At 40.1% G+C, this 20792-nt stretch overlaps 1 protein-coding gene across 1 annotated transcript in view; it reads right to left on the bottom strand.

Annotated features, from left to right (window-relative positions):
- Positions 1-2779: 2779 nt before the first annotated feature.
- Positions 2780-20792, bottom strand: part of LOC141140288 (pantetheinase-like) — a 45513-nt gene continuing 27500 nt past the window's right edge. The window contains exons 3-7 of the mRNA XM_073627296.1: positions 12745-12937; positions 12185-12476; positions 8728-9098; positions 6869-7039; positions 2780-3032 (exon numbers count right to left, since the gene is read on the bottom strand). Coding sequence (XP_073483397.1) covers positions 2874-3032; positions 6869-7039; positions 8728-9098; positions 12185-12476; positions 12745-12937 — 1186 coding nt within the window. The 3' untranslated portion in view covers positions 2780-2873. The remainder of the gene's footprint in view (positions 3033-6868; positions 7040-8727; positions 9099-12184; positions 12477-12744; positions 12938-20792) is intronic.

Consider the following 20792-nt stretch of genomic DNA (forward strand, 5'->3'; position numbering starts at 1 on the left):
GCAGAGTGCAACAAAACATTATGACAGTAGATAACTAATCTACTGCCTGTGTATACATGTGCTGGTAGATTAATGATGAAGTAGGGGACAGCAGTAGGAAAATCATAGACATGATTAATATGGGATTGGAGTATGGGTTTGAATACAGCCTACACCCTCAGCACCATTAACATACAGAACTAATTAGGCACATGTGCATATATGGATGTAGGTGGGGATACCCATACTTAGCTATGAGGGACTATGTGGAATTAACACACATATGGATATTGCTTCCATATATATGTATATATATTTCCAATCATGTCTTTTATGCTGTTTTCCGTTTGTTTTTACTAATGCCCTTTATGTGGCTTCTTTTTATATTTATATTTACATTTCCTATGTCCTTAAGGCAACCCACACCCCCGGGGTGATAATATGTACTCCGGATTCCTAGCACCCCAGAATGCAACCTTGGGGTGCTGACACTACATTAGAGAACGCCTACTAAGTAGTATCTGGGTGTACGTGAGAGAGTGCATTATTAGAACACACCACTGGGAGGCTGCAGTACGTGGGATAGTAACCAGGTGTATTAGTGCTTTGTAGTTGGAAATGTTTATATAATACCTATACCTAGGAACACACCGGCCCATATAGAAATGTTTGGAAGTTAGTCCTTATGTATATATTTTTAATTATAATTTTTCCGAGTGGTTTGGAGGGTCTCAGAAACACCAATTACATTTGGTTCCAAATCTCAGATGTCTAATACAAAAAAAAATTTTTTCTCTCTTCTGACGTTTGGAGATCTGAGGTAGATACCCATAAAGATAGTAATGAATACTTAATATCTTTCCTTTACCTTTACACAAAAATAGACCTTGAATGGGACTCAGTTTTTTTCACTTTATTTACTTTTACAAGATAGGCACTGGGTTTGCAAGATGGAGAACATGCAGTACCGTAACCCACCACTGAGGTTTTTGCCTATATGATATACTTACCTGTTTTTTCTAACTGAATTTAACCTGTATTATATATTAATAAGATGTCTGATGTTACTATTACTTTGTGTGAAATATGTCTGCTAATTTATGTAAGGGTCAGCGGAGATGCATGGGTCCGTAATAAGTATTATTACTTTTTGACCTAGGGACATAGGGATTTGATTTGGGTTCTCCTAATGGGAATGTACCGGGAGGAGGAGCCTTAGGATTGAATGTCCAATCAAAACTCCTATAGTGACGGGAGAAGGGAGGATCCAGCATGTCCGCTCACCTTATAACCTGTGAGGTGTAGTAAGATGGCGCCGCCTTTGAAAACGTCGATGACGAAACGCGTAAGGCGGGGCTACGCACTTACGTCATTTCCGGGTACGGAGCGAGAGAGCCTGGAACGCAGCTGGACCGCACGCTGCGGTGAAGCACTTCCTGGCTTTTGGCTTCACCCATAGTGTAGTGTTATACGGTTTTAATTTCTCCCATGTGGGGAGTTTTATTCTATTAAAGTTTTAATTATACTACACTATGAGGTGGCATCTCTTTTTGTGAGGATTTCTCTGGGGATCCCCGTCTTGGACGTGGTATAAAGAGGTGGTATAAAGAGGCAATCTGGAAACGGCTGGGAGAGAGGACACCCTATCTCAGTGACCACGGGATATCGGCCAAGAGGACGGGACTGGGATTTTAAAGTGCCTGTTACCCCTGCAGGGGTAGTGGGAGCCGGTGAGTGGGGAGCCAAAAGGGGAGCACAGAAGTCACGGATTTTCATCTATAAGGGCACCACAGTCACTAAGCTCTTGGAACTTTTTTCTTTTTCTGCTATTTGCAGTTTGGGACGTATCACTTGTGACAGACTTTTTTGTGCTTTTTATTATTATTTTTATTCATATATGTTTTTTACACATTTATTTTTTGGATTTGATTGCACTGTCATTCACTTTTTTGCATATATAAATGTTGGATTCATCACATTAGCTGCATAGTGTATCAGCAGCTACACCTAGTGGTTATTTTCTGTAATTACCTGTTTTACATAGGTGTATGGTAATTAATAAGGGTCTTTATCACGTTTTTTATCACATGTATTTTGATTTATCATTTATGGGGTCATTTAGTATGAGTATTTAATCACTGTTTGTGTATGGTACATTTCATATCAGTCACATCATTATCATTTATACACTCCACAAGGAAGCGCCATACCTCCATTTACAATTTTTTACATATGTTAGTCCTCTTTGAGGGCTTAACTAGGGGTGGCAGCATACCTTTACTCTCTCCTCTTTCCCGTTTCTTTCTCATTGGGGTAATTTACCCCTTGCACCTTCCCCAGGCCCCCCCCCCCCTCCCCCCCGGGTATTCTCCTCCCTCCTTTTTGCCCTCCTTTTTCTTTTTTCTTTTATCTTTTCTCCCTCTTTTTGTCCTAAGCGCAGAGGTTGTGTGTTTTTGTTCTAACTCTGCTGTGATTGCCCAAATAAGGAGGCTTTTGTGCCTTTAGCTACCACTACTTCAAAGTCCACTGACTGCTTTTACAAGGACTTTGCTTACAGTTCTACATGAAAGAAGTTTACAGTCCTCACTTTGTACTTTTTTGAGTATCCCACTCAATTCCCCAACCCTATCCAAGTTACCCGAAAATAAAAACACCAAAAGGAACACCCCTAGACTGATCATCGAGCCAAGGAGTGACTGTGAATGTGTGCCTGGCTGCAGGATATCACTGGAAAAAAAAACCTGGGCACAATGCCAGAGGACCCTATGGGGTTGCACATTCACGAAACTACCAGTAATGATATATTGAAGCATACATTCTTTATTGTACAAATGTTCTGGTTCAAATACTTTAAAGTGACTTTAAAGGTGAACATAACAAAAATGCAGCAAATTCTACTCATCAAGCAGCATAGTTCTTGAATGTGTATCAGTTTTCACTTTCTTTAACTTTTCAGGTGGGTCTTGTTCATACCATCTTCCAAACAGAGTTGCACTTAGTAGGGGATGAGAAGAAATACCAACTTTACTAATAAGCCGTCCATCATTTAAAACCTGAATGAAAACAATGTAATTACAATGATTATGTTAAAATGATACCATATGGAAATGAGCAGGTATACTGTATGTTACCCAAATATTGCATTGGCAATGTGTGACTGAACACAAAAGTTAAAGTGTGCCGAAATTCATTTTTTTTAATTTATTGATTCATTACTGGATAGGTTATGGAACCTCCAGCATAGAGGATAGAGGGGGAAGATTCAGTTTCTGTTTTGTTCTGGTGATCGTTAAAAACTGTCATCAGAACAGAAAGAGATTATCTGAGCTCCACACTTATCATCTGTCAAACCTATGTTCCTGCTGCAAATTGCATTCTTTCTCTCTGGGTCTTTGTACTGCTTTTGACCATACTACAGTTGCTTTATGCAATTCTGTGTAGACCTACCCCTTTTGCGTCACCTCTGGCCTTGTTGGGCTTAGTAGATGCATGGAGATGGCTTCACTCAGGCTCCCATCAATTCTCATTTCATTCCAGCACCCACTCCACATTATCGAGGATAGACTATGCCCTTGTAATCCATTCCACCCTTCACCTTCTTCAAAATATTAATGCCTGGGCTACATTCACATAATCATACCTATCAAATGTTTGAGATGGAATGAGGGACAACTATTAGCAACAGTATGTAGGCATAGGAGACACCCCTGCTGACACCCCGTAAAGGAGAATTATACAAAAAAAAATCTGTTAAACCCACAAGTGCTCTTTTTAACACTACTATTCCTTTATACTGGCTTCTGAAAATTACAAATGCAGCAATTTAGAGTTTGGATGAACGGTTTACCTCTGGCAAACACTTTTTGAAAGATAAATAGTGCATATATATGCAACTATCTAGATTAGACCAAAATGAGAAAAGGAGGGACAAATGGGGATAAAAGAGGGACATAGTTACAAATCAGAGACATTTCCGTGAAAATTATGGACAGTTGGAAGCTATGCATAATTCCTACTCAGTCTTTTACTGCAATGGGGACTCAGTCTGTAGGCGGGTAGTGGTTAACAAGTTGAGAGTTAATTGTGCTTCCTGAGTTTTTCTTCACAGGATTTTCTTGTGCCTGACCCCCTGTGTGCTATAAAAAGGACAGAGGCCCAGACCCTAGGGCTGCTGCCAAGTGGATTCTTGTTGCTGTTCTGTTGGTTCGGTTCTGGCCGTTTTGTTTGGGTTGGACCTGTTCACTGCCATTACCGGAGTCTGGCTTGCCAGTAATATGCTGAGGTTGGAGTTCTCACTGCCAAGGAGGATTTCTGGGGCTTGCAGACCTTCCTAAAGACAGCAACCTAGGACTCTGCCAAAGAAGGACTTTTTCCTGTGCAGGTACGCTGGGGCAGCCACAAGCCTGAGTTAGGGACTAGGGATGTTATGGAAATGTTTGCACTTTATTCCAGAATATCTATGTCACCATTGTAATTTACTCATATAAAGCTTTTGAAACTTTGCTTTTGCCTGTATTGAAGTTACTAAAGGGGTGTAATGCAAGTAAACGGCACACATAGTTGCAGGTAGCTCGGGTCATTCATCACATCGGGGTAGGAAGATAATGGTATAAGAGTTTAAGCAGTGTGAGGATGCAAGTGGTTACCATGGGTAATGAAGGTCTCTCTAGCAGCCTGTCGTAAGCATGTATATGTGCCAGGTGAGATACCCTCTTGTAGCGAGGGAGACGTTGTTGGCACTCCTTCAGCAGCGATCCATCTCCCATGGCAATGGGAGCAGAACTGCACTGCCGGGGCACAGGTACAGAAGAGAAAGAGTTAAGTGAAGTGCATGTATGGAGTCCACTCTAGGTGCACAGCGGGATCCTATACCCTTACTGGGAGTGAGGTAGCGGTGATATGCTGCACAGATGGAGAGGACAAGGTGTCTGTGGTGATGTACAGTGGTACAACATGTTTATTAGAGATCAGCCGGTTGTTTCATTAAAGGTACCCTGTGTAAGGCAGTGATCCTTTCCAAAAGTGACCAACGTAGCCCAAAAGACCCCCCCCAGGGGTAGGACTCTCACATGACCCTTGCTTTGAGCCCAACAAGGAGGCAAAGATGGAGGATGTGACGACCAACTGCACCCCACCATGGCACCTACTACCCCTTACAAGCCCCCCCTCTAACATTGTGGAAATGTAACTCCTTTTGATTTTACTTGTTCACAGAGGACACTGATCTTACTTCCATGGCCTACTTGGGGATTTTGTCTGCTTCTTCCGATCAGAGCATGCTAAAAAGCTCTGATTAAGCCTCTGATCCCATGGAGAAAGCAGATCATTATCTAATGATGTACAACAATGTGATAAACACTAATGCCATGATCGGACATTCCGACAACAAAATCCTTGATTTATTTCCAACGGATGTTGGCTCAAACTTGTCTTGGATACACACGGTCGCACAAATGTTTTCGGAAATTCCAAACGTCAAGAACGCGGTGACATACAACACGTACGACGAGCCAAGAAAAATGAAGTTCAATAGCCAGTTCAGCTCTTCTGCTTGATTCCGAGCATGCGTGGAATTTTGTGCATTGGAATTGTGTGCACACAATCGGAATTTCTGACAACGGATTTTGTTGTCAGAAAATTTGAGAACCAGCTCTCAAATTTTTGTTGTCGGAAATTCCGACAACAAATGTCCGATGGAGCCTACACACAGTCTGAATTTCCAACAACAAGCTCACATCGAACATTTGTTGTCGGAAATTCCGACCTTGTGTACGCGGCATAAGAGTGAGGCTTGGATTGAATAAATAATTAAAATTATTTGATTGGAAAGAGGCTTGGATTAATTTTCTGATCAAGGAGAATAAAGTTTATCTTCTAGCATGAATGGAAAGGTGTAATATTAATCTTGTACAGGTTAATGGTCAGAGGAAATACGGTGGCCATCCTGCAGACTGAGTTGGAGCCCCTCCACTTGGGACAGAAATATTTATCAACAATATCCCTCAAGAAATCTATGAAGATAAATGAATTCCACTTTTTCAGACTGCTGGAACATTGTACGAGCTTTGTCTCATAGACTGTTGTAGACCGATGCCGGACAGTCTGAGGTGGGCTGGGATCAATGATTAATGAAAGCATTGTCTGGGTTGCCTAGGCAACTAGTTGTTAATTAGATCACTGTTAGCTGTTGGCTGTTCCTTAGATGTGCTAATGAGACCACTGTTTACAGTCTGCATTGTTAGAGTAATGTGATCAGGCTCTTATCTGATCTTGTGTGCTATATATTCTGTGTGAGTTTACAATAAAGTGAGTTCCTGGTACCAGACTGGAGGAAGCTGTATCTTTGCAGAAGCACCCAGTATTTCAGGTATTGATATATCATTGTCAATTTACGCAGCACTTTACATATATTGTACATACACATCTGTCTCTGCCGTCAAGGAACTTACAAAGTATGGTCCCTAGCTCACATGCAAAAATACACATACTAGGGCCAATTTGGACCGGAACCAATTAATCCACCAAAAAATGTCTTTGGAATTTAGGAGGAAATACATGTTAACATAGGAAGATATGCAAATTCAATGCAGGTAATGTCATGGTTGGGACTCAAACTAATAACCCTAATGCTGCACGGTCTAAATGGCAAACTGTAGTAAAACCTAGAAGGTTAAGGTGAGAAGGGATGAAAGGAACCAAAAATCCCACCACTAAACCACTGTTTGGCACACTAGAGCGTTCTTAGTACAGAAGGTATTTACATGTCCTATTCCTATTGCATCACATAACCCAAAACTTATGGAATTAGTTCTTATTTCAGGATTTTAGGTCCAAATCACACATTAAAAAAAACGTAAAACAAAACTATACAGTATATACAGTTACAAACCTGAAACAGCTCAGGAGCCAAATTAATTTGAGTCAACAAAACTTCTGGGAAAACATAGGAAGTGGAGAAATTTCCACTGAGAGAAAATGATTCAAATCTAGTAGAAGCTTCCTCAACAGATTCTCCACATGATGCAATATCTGTGCTTTGACACTTCAATAATGTGCATACCTGGATAATAAAAGTCATAATATACATAAGGTTATCTTTATAATACTTAAAAGTTGTGTTATTAGTAACTGATTATAAAATGCTATGGAGCAAATATGATAGTAGCATATAACTAGTATTCTTTTTTTTTCATATTAACAAGCCATTTCTAACCATATCGGTTCCTGATTACACACCTTCTCCTATGTTCACCCCACACTGAATTGCAAATAGTATTCCTAAATGGGGAAAATGGCGAAAATGGCAAGGTAATGTTTAGAGGTTAGGTTGTTTATGTTTTAAACTGCTTGCAAACTATACAGTAAGCACACTGTGGGGGTGATTTACTAAAACTGGTGCACTCAGAATCTGGTGTAGCTGTGCATGGAAGCCAATCAGCTTCTAACTTCAGCTTGTTCAATTAGGCCTCATGCACACTGGACGTTTTTTGACGTTTTTACAGCAGCTGTTTTTGGCTGTAGACGTTATTTTCTACAGTCATTAAACTCTACATCATGCTATCCTATGTGTCCATGCACACATAGGCTGTTATCAGTAGTTTTGAGCAGTGGCGTTTTTCAGCATCAGCAGTAAAAAAAAAAAAAAAGAAAAACTAGTGGGTTCTGAGAGACATTTTTTCAGCTGTAAAAACGATCTAACAATGAAAAACGCTGATAAACATCAATAAACGTATATATAATATCTAATATAATATATTTTTTTCTTCAAAAAAACGCTCATTAACACTAAAAAACGCTATTGCAAAAACGTTGAAAAGAGTTGAAAGAAGTTGAAAAACTCACTGCAAAGCTACTGGAGTTTTTATAACGTTATTTTAACATCCAGTGTAAGCTGATTGGTTTCTGTGCAGAGCTGCATCAGATTTTGCACGCTCTAGTTTTAGTAAATCCCCCCAGTGTGTTATTTTGACCCAAGTCAATGTAGAAATGCCCATGTATGACATAACTCTTGTTGCACCAATTTAATTTGCCTAGTGTGTTTATGCCTAAATATTATTCCAGCACACTACCTTGGCTTGAGCAAACTGTTAACTTAAAATAAATGCCACCACATAAGTCATAGACCTGCCACTTCCAAGTATTAACCAATCAGCAAATGTAAATACAGCTGGCCCCATGAAACAATGTGCCCGTCATCTAGAAGGTATACATAATTATCAAACTACTGTAAATAGAGGTAGAGTCATTCTTCATATAGCATAGTATGGCTTACTGGATCCAGAAAGAGATAAGGTTACGGTTAGTTAGGGCAGAGCTGTTTTGTGTTTATTTTCTGCCCTGAAGCAAACTTGTCCACACTTGTTTTTTATTGAGTAGGAGAAGGCTAAAACCCCTTTTAGTATTTTATTGTCTGTATCCCCATGGAGAGCTTCCTTCAATTCCTCTTCAGGCTATGTTGTTACTGGGATAGGAATTGAAAAGAAATCTCCTTAACAAGATCTTAAACAGCAATAAGAAGCCAAAAAGAGTTTTAGTCTTCCACCAGTCTAACCACTCCTGAGAAAAAGTTTTTGAAGTTGTACATTAAGTATTCAAAGACAGTGAGTCCAGACTGTAGCAGTTTCCTATTTTGAATTCAAGTATGATTGCTACTTTATGTTGACCAGTTTATTAGTAAAGGCAAATTATTCACTTTGAGCACACTAGGCAAACATTATCACAAAAAAAACTTAACTACAGTTATATTACCTGTAGATAGTATTCTCCTTCAACTACATGTAGACCATCGAAAACACCTAATACGTAAATCTCACCCTCGTGTTTGTCTGCCATTTTAAATTTTAAATGACAGCACAGTTGGTTTTGACAAACCGTATATTTCCCTTGCAAGTCTGTGAGCTCCATGAAAGTGTAGTTATCAGAAAAGAGGTATCCATTAAAAACATTGCTGCCAGGAGGATAATTCTGAATCATAGAGGCATGCAAGTTCCATTTGGTAGGGGAGTATGTTTCAGATTTCCGTGGATGGGAGCTCAGTTCAGAGATAAGCAGTTTACCTTCCTCATTCTTCATATTATAGAAGTATGGCACAATTTTATCTGGGGAAAATATTCCACTGCCTGAAAACAGGAAACGATAAATTGATTAGTTTGAGAATTGCTGGGAAATGTGGCAGTTTTTCTAGCAGGAAATACAAACTAAAACAGAATTAAAATACAAATTATACAAGGGACGTTCCCATGCAGAATACAGTCTTTACCGTCTCAAAAAACATGCAATATAACAAAAATCCATTGGGTATGTAGCTCCCTCCTCTAGTTCTCTAGGTTCAATTTAGGCTTTGACTTGTGATTGTTTTCATCTGTTCAGGGTCTCCTGTGCTGAGGGTTTGATTCCTCACACTTGCCCCTGAAAGAAGTTTCCAGAGTATAGAGCAGGGAGATTCAAATGATCAGTATGAATGTTTATTATGCCCCAGCCAATTCCTGGAAGGTGGAATCCAGAAGGTGGCTGGGGAGTTGATAAATGTTTTGGAAGCCTTACTAGGATGTTCTTTTCCCTCCGGGAATGGTTCTGGAGTCTCTTGAAGCTGCTGCCCCTGCAGGCAGCTTTACTGAGCTAGGCCTTAGCAGTTGCTAGACTGAGGGACTGGAGGAGATTGCCAATGTGTGTTTGTTGGACTCTGGGGGGTACTTGTGTGTGTCAGACAGCCCTTGGGACACTGTCAGTTAAAACCTTGCTAGCGACTATTGGTTTGAACAAGTGTCAGATTTGTCCAGATGGACTGCTGCTGTATATCCTAGATATACTGGCTATTCCCTGTTACATCCAGAAAAGCTGGTATTGGAAGATTAGAGAAGTTTCTCCTGTTGAAGTTTTTCAGCAATAAATACTAAAAAGACATCCTCAAGACTGAGCCGGAATTGTCGGTGTGTGTGGGACTGTGCCTTTGTGACTGGCGACCCCTCTACTATTGTGGGGGAACCTGTCTATTTCCAGTGGCCCCTCTGGGGGTGAGCGCTACATGTATATTAGAAAAAAATTGAAAACACAGTTGTCAGTTGTACTGTTGATGCATTCTCATGCTTTTGACCCCACTTCTCAAAAAGGCATTGCATACAAGTCTTCTTTACTGATAATATAACCATTAAAAACATAAGTGGCTTTAGGTACTGTCAAATCAAATGACCCAAAAATCACATGTTGCCATGCTTAAAAAGAACTTATTTGGGGTTGAGAAATTTTTTTTTTTCAAGTTTGCTATAGGGATTTGAGCTTATAGCAATAATACTTCTAGATAAAATTGGTTCAGCTTGAAAGGATGATTATTAGTCAAGTCACTATAGAATAGGATGTTCTTTTTATTGCTAGCCTAGGACCCCCTGTAAAACCTAGGATACTTTAGGGTCCTAGGATCGCCTGTCCTTTCAGCCAGTTGGGTAACGGGTCCCAGGACTGGCTTCCTGATTGGCCGAGAGGAGGATCAGTGTGAAAATAGCAAATATTAATTTGCTATTGCTCACCACTGGGTGGGCTCGGGGTGCAGAGCACCCTTTTTTAAGCCTATTAGAGCCTCTAGCCCATTGGAATCTCTGACCCATTGTAATCTATACGTCCAGCGCTCTGCATGTAGATTAGCGGACCCAATGCATGGATAGGGGGACTAATGAATGGGCAGCTTGTAGTAGTTCTTGATTCATACTTACATTCCTGAACTGCATACTACTTCCAGGCCAGTGACCCAGTCGTAGAAGCCATTAAGTTAGTTTAAAAGCCAGGAAAGGAGGACATATGCAAGGCAGATTTTGTGCTTCTTTTATGAAAGCTTCACTTTAAAATGGAACTGTAGTTCCATGCCTCCATTCCTGGTATCTGTTGGATGCCAATAATGGATTTGTGATGCCAGGTCAGCTAATGCACTTGCCAAAATATTGCAAGGACTGCCAATATCTTGCAAGAACTCCTGACCACAGAGAAGCTCCTGCATTGCTGAAGTCAACATTGGGCTGTCTCAGTCTAGCAAATGGAGGCATGCCCTGCATCAGAAATGGCAGAGCAGGGAAAGTTTCAGCTTTGTTTTAAATTGGATCTGGATATAAAAAGTAAAGAATTGCTATTTTAAATGTGTAGCCTGGTGCTGCCGCCAACTGTGTTTTTCCACCCACTTCACCCCCATGTTGGGAAGTATGGCAGAGTTACTGTACTGTAATAGGGGAGAGGTGCAGCTGCGAGCTCTGTGTGACATCCCCGCTCACCCCAACTTTTACTCTGTCGAGCAGACTGTGTCCAAATTCAGTTATTTTGACCTGGATCAATAAATTGAGTTCATCTACCACTAAACGGTCTTATGTCTATTTTCTGGTAGTAGCCTACAGCCAGGTTAAAGGTATCTATACTCATATCCTTATATGTGCATGCAGTGATTTTCATTCAATCAGGTGTGCCAGAGAGGCTGAGGTTGTTTTTGGAGACAAGGCGCAAAAAATAGAATCCATAATTACCAAACAGTTCCTTCGGGGAGTAGTGCTACAAAGGGAACATTTAAAATGTTAATTGTGCCTATACAGTACACTGAAAAATGTACAACCTCATGGAAATAGCAGTGCACATCCTGGTAAATGAGTGTGCCTACAGCCTTATAGCTGTATTTCAGTAGTGTGAGATCTAAGGCACTGATGTCTCCGACTGCTCATGCAAGGAGATATGGAATGAGATTTGGTGATGTCACCACTGTGCTTTTACTGTTCTCCTCACTGGAGACAATGAAATGAGGAAGCAAAGCCATGTCTCTATCAAGATGGCTGCCTCCAGACTCTGAAATGAGGAAGCAAAGCCATGTTTCCACCAAGATGGCTGCCTCCACACAGGGACACAGTGTAGAACAAGGCAAGGTAAGTTACTACTAGTAGAAAGATCAGTTGCAGGGAGATCACAGGCAATAACGGTGAATAATCATTTGCCTACATCTTAACTTTGTGAGATGGGATCGAGGGCTACACTGCACTGTATGACAAATGCACCAAAGTAGCTCCTTCACTTTTTTTCGCAGTGAGCCTCATGCGTTTTGCCACGCAGCTGCTCCCAATGTTTGGAGTGCCGTGAAGGCACTGAAAACATGATGCACATTTTTCACCTGTTTCTGTTCACATTCCAAAAAACACCAAGGTGTGAATGAGGCCTAAGTGAAGTATTTATTGCTGCTTACCTGTCATCCTCATGCTAGTATTATGGGTATTTGAAGACAGCAGATTAACACCCATTCCCATGGCCCATGCAGAGTGAAATTCCACAGCAGTCAGATGAGGGAGAAGGTTCATCCATGCAGTTGGGAAAAGAATAGTGTCTACATTGTGCTCGACAACCAGAGCAACAGCTGGGTTATAAAATAGCAGATCAAAGCAAATAAAAATGCCAAATTTTCCAAAAGGTGTTTCAAATGTCACAAGCTCAGGTTCATTGGGCGCGTTGAACTGCTTTTCCCCAAGGAACAAGTTATACTGCAAATTATATATATAAAAAAAAAAAGCATCAATACTGATAAAACAAATGCTAAATGAAACTAAATTATTTAGGTCAGACAATAAACACTATACTGAAAGTTGGTACTGTTAGTACAGCTCATGCTAAAAGAACTAAAAGAGAAATATTATTTTTTCTTACTTAAACCAAAAGGGTATCAGATTTGGCATGAACAATCTGACTTGATGGACCAATACAAAAAAATAATAGCAATAATAATAATAGCAATGATGTGAAACTACATACCTTGTGGTAACGTGCTACTAATTTTCCTTGAGAGTCGTACACAACAGCAGTGTTATAATTATACTGACCATCATCTGGGCATCCAGAATCAGAGGTATTACACAACTTTTTGTCTCCAAAGTTTGCAACTACGTATATAGAGTTATGTTTAGCCATACAGCTCAACCTTGTCTGCACTGGTGCTGGACCATACCTACACAAACAAATAAGACTTTAATGAGTATATAAACTTTAATACTATATTTTTCCCTAAATATTGGCAGTAATTGCAGGGTTGTTGAGTTCAGTCTTTGGTCTTAGTTGGCTTATGTACAGCATTGATCAGTTGGATGTTTGGCACCTATCAGTAACAACAAATGTGCAGGTTGGTTACAAAATTAAAGCAGTATTAAACCCACAAGCAAACATTTGTTATATTGCAGCTTACCAGTTCTTAAATGTGATGGCTGCATTAGATTTATTGTTTAGGCTTTTCTTTCTTTTACTTTCATCTTATGATCCAGCCAGTACATCTGTTGTTTTTCAAAAGAACAAGCTCTCTTGCAGGTGCATCAGTTACAAAGTTGAGACAAACCATTTACCACTGGCAGAGGTGCTTACAAAGAACAATTTCTATTTATTGATGAGAAACCTTTATCCCAAAAGGAAAAAAAAACTGATGTAACTGTTTTGCTGGAATTTGGCTTCAATGTGTTAGTGTATCTAAATCTGCTAGTATAACTAACACTCCCCTCCCCCCAGACTGCCAGTGCTGCTGCCCCCTGTGCTCCTTCGTCCAGGGTGGGGGCACTATAATACAGGAGATGTGTTACTGACCAGACCACACGGTGAAAACAGAGGGAAAAAGCCTAAAACAAAAGAAAACTAATATAGCCACATCTAAGTATAGATAAGCTGCAATATGTTACATTTTTGGCTTGGGGTTTAATACCACTTTAAACTGTAAGCGTAAAGCAGTGCCTGCACATTTATTTATTACAGGTATTTACACATGTAAGCAGTGCTTTACATATATTTATGATAAGTCCCTGCCCTCAAGAAACACACATGTAAAAACCTGCTTTTTTTGCTACAAAAAAATCACTAAGAATCCCCAAATATTATATATTTTCTAAAACATTTCTATAGTTGCAGTTTATTTTATGTCACACCATATTTGCACAGTGATTTAACAAACACAAATTTTCAAGAAAAATACACTTTAACCACTTGCTGACCCAACCTTTTTCTGACATTTGTTGCTTACTAGTTAAATCCAGTAGTTTTTGCTAAAAAATTACTTGGAACCCCCAAATATTATATATATATATATATATATATATATATATATATATATATATATATATATATATATATATATATATATATATATATATATATATTTATTAACAGAGACCCTAAAGAATAAAATGGTGGTTGTTGCAATATTTTAGGTCATATTGTATTTGCGCAGCATTCTTTCAAACGCAATGGTTTTGGAAAAAATACACTTTAATTTAATAAATAAAAAAAAACAAAGCACAATAGCTACCCCAATTTTTCGGTATAATGTGAAAGATAATATTATGCCAAGTAAATAGATACCTAACATGTCATGCTTTAAAACTGCGCACGCTTGTGGAATGGCGACAAACTACAGTATCTAAAAATCTCCATAGGCGACGCTTTAAAATTTTTTACAGGTTATCTGTTTAGATTTATAGAGTCTTGCACTAGAATGATTGCAAATGATTGCAAATGCAATGCAACCTCACATGTGTGGTTTGAACACCATTTACATATGTGGCGCGACTTACATAGGGATGGGAGGATGGTGGGATGGGACACTGTCCTTTTTTTTTATTTTATTTTTTTATCACTTTTGTTCATATTGCAAGGAATGTAAATATCCCTTGTAATAGAAATAAGCATGACAGGTCCTCTTTATTGAGAGATCTGGGGTCAAAAAGACCCCAGATCTCTCATTTACCTTTAAAAGCAAAAGAAAAAAAACATTTTTGACTTTAAGGAAAAACAAAATCCTTTGTTTATGCCCGAGAGCCACAAGTGGCAGCAGAGGTCGCTCCGGTCCTTCAAGGGCATAGAGCCGAGTGGGGCCATCTTGCCCTCACTCAACTTCTTGCCCAGCAAACGCCGCATTGGATAGTTTCCGGGCTTAACAGATGGCTCCGGTAAGCTTGAAAATGACTGGGAAGTGTCGGGGGGGGGGGCACCTCTCCCGCCACCTATAAAATCCACCACTGGGATCACATTTATCGAAAAGTTGGCTACCTAATTAAAAAAAAGATACTGGGGTTATGGCATCTAGCTGCAGCCATAACCCCAGTATTTAATGTCAAAATATGACGTACATTTATAGTTTGGCGGTCTAATATACAAAAACACAATATGATACCCAACTGTTTTTGTAAAATATAAAAGATGATGGTATGCTGAGTAAATAGTTATCTAACATGTCATGCTTTAAAATTGCACATACCCATGGAATGGAGACAAACTACGGTAGATTCAATTATCCATAGGTGATGCTTCAGAAGCCTTTACCAGTTTAAAGGTAAACAGGACGTCTGGTGATTTTATTTCACAACAATACCTTATATGTGTTGTGCAATTACTGTTTACATAACGATCTATGTGCGTGTAAGCATGAAGTGACAGGTTTGCTTACATTTTTTTTTTTATTATTATTTATTTTATTTACATTTATTTTTTGACACTGTGTTTTTATTTTTTTATTGTTGTTTTGTTTTGTTTTTTTGTTTTTTATTCTATCATATGTATTGCTATCAAAAGGGATTAACAACATCCCTTGTGATAGAATGGGTAGTGACTGAGAAATCTGGGGTCTATTAGAGATCAGTTTGATCGACAGCCAAAACCGGAAGTGATAAAATCCTTGTTGCTTCTGATTTCAAACATGATAGAGATGATCAGGTAATGGAAATCCTTCCTTCATCTCTATGGTTAGCAAGTCCAATGGCTTACAGTGGCTCCAGGCTCCCCGGTGGGACAGTAGAGCCCAGAAACAGCAGCGTGCAGCATGGTCGAGGGGCCCTACTGCTCCTTGTAAAAGTCATCAGGCAACTGTTTAGCCACTCGAATCACTGTTACATGAAAGGGCATCACAAGCACTGAAGAATGATATCTGGATCATGATCCGGATATCACCACTTCCTGAGGATAACATACAGTGGGGACAGAAAGTATTCAGACCCCCTTAAATTTTTCACTCTTTGTTATATTGCAGCCATTTGCTAAAATCATTTGAGTTCATTTTTTTTCCTCATTAATGTACACACAGCACCCCATATTGACAGAAATACAGAGAATTGTTGACTGTGCTGACAGTGCTGTGAAAAATTATTTGCCCCCTTCCTGATTTTTTATTTTTTTGCATATTTATCACACTTTAAATGATTCAGATCATCAAAGAAATTTTAATATTACACAAAGATAACCCAAGTAAATCAAAGATGCAGTTTTTAAATTATTATTTCATTTATTAAGAGAAAAAAGCTGTTCAAACCTGCCTGGACCTATGTGAAAAAGTAATTGCCCCCTCCCATGCTGAATCATGAATGAACTGTGATATAACCACAATTTTTTGGATAGCTGAGTTTAATTTCACTTGCCACGCCCAGGCCTGATTACTGCCAGACCTGTTGAATCAAGAAATCACATAAATAGAAGCTGTCTGACAAACTGAAGCAGATCAGCTAGCTAGCAGAACAGAAAAAGCCAAACATCATGCCACAATCTATAAAAATTCAAGAACAGATTATAAACAAAGTAATGTACATGTATCGGTCTATGAAGGGTTTCAAAGCCATTTCTTAGGCTTTAGAACTCCAGCGAACCACGGGGAGAGCCTTTATCCACAAATGGAGATAACTTGGAACAGTGGTGAACCTTCATAGGAGTGGCTGGCCTACAAAAATTACTTTAGAGCATGACGACGACTCATCCAGGAGGTCATAAAAGAACCCAGAACTACATCTAAATTAACTGCAGGCCTCACTTGCCTCAGGTAAGATCAGTGTTCATGATTCAATAATAAGAAAGAGACTGGGAAAAAATGGCATCCATGGGAGAGTTTCAAGGCCAAAGCCACTGCTGACCAAAAAAAAACACAAAGACTCATCTCACATTTACCAAAAACATCTTGATTATCCCCAAGACATTTAGGCAAATATTCTGTGAGACTGATGAGAAAAAAAATGCAATTTTTTGGAAGGTAAGCGTCCAGTTACATCTGGCAGAAAACAAATACATTTCATAACAAGAACATCATACCAACAGTCAGACATGGTGGTGGTTGTGTGATGGTCTTTGCAGCTTCTGGACCTGGGCGACTTACCATAATTGATGGAACCATGAATTCTTAGCTCTACCAGAAAATCCTAAAGGAGAATGTCCAGTTGTCAGTTTGTGACCTCAAGCTCAAGTGCAGTTGGGTTATGCAGTAGGACAATGATCCGAAACACAACAGCAAGTCCACCTCCAAATGGTTCAGACAAAGCAAAATTTAGGTTTTGGAGTGGCCTAGTCAAAGCCAGTCTTAAATCCCATTGAGATGCTGTATCATGACCTTACACAGGCCATTCATTTTGGAAAACCCTCCAATGCGGCTGAACTAAAACAATTCTGCAAAGAAGAGTGGGCCAAAATTGCTCCACAGTAGGGATGAGCCGAACACCCCCCGGTTCGGTTCTCGCCAGAACCTGCGAACGGACCGAAAGTTCACGCCAACTTTAGAACCCAGTTAAAGTCTATGGGATTCGAAAGTTCGAAATCAAAACTGCTAATTTTAAAGGCTAATATGCATGTTATTGTCCTAAAAAGGGTTTGGGGACCCGGGTCCTGCCCCAGGGGACATGTATCAATGCAAAAAAAAGTTTTAAAAATGGACGTTTTTCCGGGAGCAGTAATTTTAATGATGTTTAAAGTGAAAAAAAAAGTGAAATATTCCTTTAAATATCATACCTGGGTGGTGTCTATAGTATGCCTGTAAAGTGGCACGTGTTTCCCGTCCCTGTACAAAATGACATTTTTAAAGGAATAAAAGTAATTTAAAACTGCTTGCGGCTTTAATGTAATGTTGGGTCCCGGCAATATGGATGAAAACAGTGAGACAAACGGCATGGGTACCCCCCCCCCAGTCCATTACCAGGCCCTTTGGGTCTTGTATGGATATTAAGGGGAACCCCGCACCCAAATTAAATAAGGAAAGGCATGGGGCCCCCTGGGCCCTATATACTCTGAACAGCAGTATACAGGTGGTGCAAACAAGACAGGGACTGTAGGTTTGTTGTTAAGTAGAATCTCTTTGTAATTTTGAACTGGTACATTTTTAAAGAGTAGCTCCAGCCAAAAAATCTATTTTTAAGCTTTTTGGAAACCATAGGGAAGGGTTATCACCCCTGTAACATTTGTTTTGCTGTCTGTGCACCTCTTCAGAAGATTTCACCTCACTTTCTGTCCCAATGACAAATGTTTTTTTTAAATTTGGGGGTTTTAGTGAAACAAGGATTGGTGATAAAGCATCAGTGGAGAAGAGACATGTTTTTCCCATATTAACTCTTACAGGAGAGAATTTCCCTTCCTAGGGGTAGATTTCATCTCACTTCCTGTTGTCTCCTTTAGTTTGCAAGTAGGAGTCGTTTGTAAGTTGGATGTTTGAAAGTAGGGGCCTGCCCTATATACTCTGCAGAAATTTGGGCCTTAGATGTTGGTGTTGCCACAACACTGTAAGCCCTCACAATTACTTTTGGTGGGCGCAGGAACAGTCCCTGCTGTGAAATATTAGATCAAGAATTGTAATTACATGCCATTGTTGAACAGTGGTGGAAAAATTGGGCCTTTGGTGGTGGTGGAGGTGGTGCTGGTGCCACAACACTGTAAGTCCTCACAGTTACTTTTAGTGGCTGCTGGAACAGGCCCTGCTGTTAAATATTATATCAAGAATTGTAATTACATGCACCTGTTGAACAGGGGCAGAAAAATTGGGCCTTTAGTGGTGGTGTTGCCACAACACTGTAAGCCCTCACAGTTACTCTTGGTGGGTGCAGGAACGAGCACTGTTGTGAAATATTAGATCAAGAATTGTAATTACATGCCATTGTTGAACAGTGGTAGAAAAATTGGGCCTTTGGTGGTGGTGGTGGTGGTGGTGCCACAACACTAATGCCCCGTGCACATGGTCGGATATTGATTGGACATTCTGACAACAAAATCCTAGGATTTTTTCCGACGGCTGTTGGCTCAAACTTGTTTTGCGTACACACGGTCGCACAAAGTTGTCGGAATTTCCAATCGCCAAGAACGCGGTGACGTCAACCACGTACGACAAGACTAGAAAAGGCCAGTTCAGAACCAAGTGCGGCACCCTTTGGGCTCCTTTTGCTAATCTCATGTTAGTAAAAGTTTGGTGAGAGACGATTCGCGCTTTTTCAGACTCGTGGTTTTCAGATCGTTTTCTGCTGTTCAGTTTGTGCTTGTGGGTTTGTATCTGCTCTTCAGTGCGTGCAAGCAAGCTATGCATGACTTTGATTAGTCATTGTGTTCTTGTTCGTTCGTTACTGTTTTTCAGGTCGCTCTTCACAGGTCTTGCTGTTCTTCAGTGCGTTCTGTTACTTCGTTTTGAGCAGCCGACCGTTTTCTAGCCATGTTGCGTATACGTACTCCTCGTAGAGTTCGTGCTGTGCAGGGGCTTGGTGTTGGGGTCCTGACCTTGACACAAGTCCAGTCCATGAACAGGGTGGGGAGGAGTTCATGGACCAAGAATTGGTTGCTTCAGTGTGACCAGTTCTGTCATATGCCTTTGCTCCATGAGATCCGTGAGAATAATCCTGATGATTTCAGGAACTTTCTCCAGATGACGGACCCTGTATTTCACTGTTTGTTGGCTTTGCTGACCCCTTATATTAGCAGGCAGGATACCTGCATGAGGCAAGCCATCACTCCGGAGCAGAGGCTCATCGCCACCCTGCGGTACTTGGCAACGGGGAGAAGCCTGCAAGACTTGAAGTTCTCGACAGGCATCTCCCCCCAGGCTCTGGGTATCATTATCCCAGAGACCTGTTCTGCCATCATCCAGGTCCTGTTGAAGGAGTATATTAAGGTAAGATTTTTATCCTTTAATATCACATTTTATTGTATTTAATGTTTGCTAATATATTGTATTTCTTTCCTCATTCCCTAATGACCATGATTGTAATATGCTGTGAATGTCCCCTTTGTCCTCATGCATGCTGGAATTGTAGGTAATTATTTTTGTTGTCCTTCATACATATTTGCCTTCACTTACCTCCCCAGCATGGTTTCTTGGCCCTATATTCACCTCATGTAGTCACTTAACAATGTATTTTATCAGCTCCATAGTAGTGCTTTACCCCAAACACCCCCTAAAATGTTTTTAAATGTGATTGGTGCTTTAAATTCAGGCAGAGTGCCAGAGGCTTTTTTTGGGGGGTCCCCAAATCATTTGGAACCCTCCCTCCCCCCAACTGCTAAGTCAGCTGATACCAATTCTCTATCTATCCTCAATCATCTATCTGCTGACTTTGCCAAACCCATACACACTATACCCATCTCTTCTGTGCTCAGATTTATGGATGAATTCCCCAAAGCATGTAGTGCAAGGGCTTGCCTGTATACTTTCAAATGGTACTGTTTAAAGTTTTGGTATCCTATTATTATCTTGATAGGTAATAGCAGAATGTCCAAATGTGCTCAAATGTGTACAATGTGTATTTATATCTTTGAATTATGACACTTCTTACCTGTCCAGTGGGCTGCCAATAGTGTAACTAAGGAGGGGCTGTTCAAAGTAATACCCATTATTTAGGCATTTATCTCTCAATGAAGTGGAGAGGGTTACCTGTCCAAGAGCTCCCCCCCCCATAACGTTAGAAATGGCCCAGGAGAGGGGGGGGGAATATGATAGGTGTACCTTATACTTTGGTCTTTAAAAATTCCCAATAATAAATGTTATCTTGATGTTGGCCAAGAAGGTTTGTGTCTAATCTGCTTTCCATGTTTGAATGTGC

Source organism: Aquarana catesbeiana, linkage group LG04 (genome assembly GCF_042186555.1).
Source record: "Aquarana catesbeiana isolate 2022-GZ linkage group LG04, ASM4218655v1, whole genome shotgun sequence".
Lineage (NCBI taxonomy): Eukaryota > Metazoa > Chordata > Amphibia > Anura > Ranidae > Aquarana > Aquarana catesbeiana.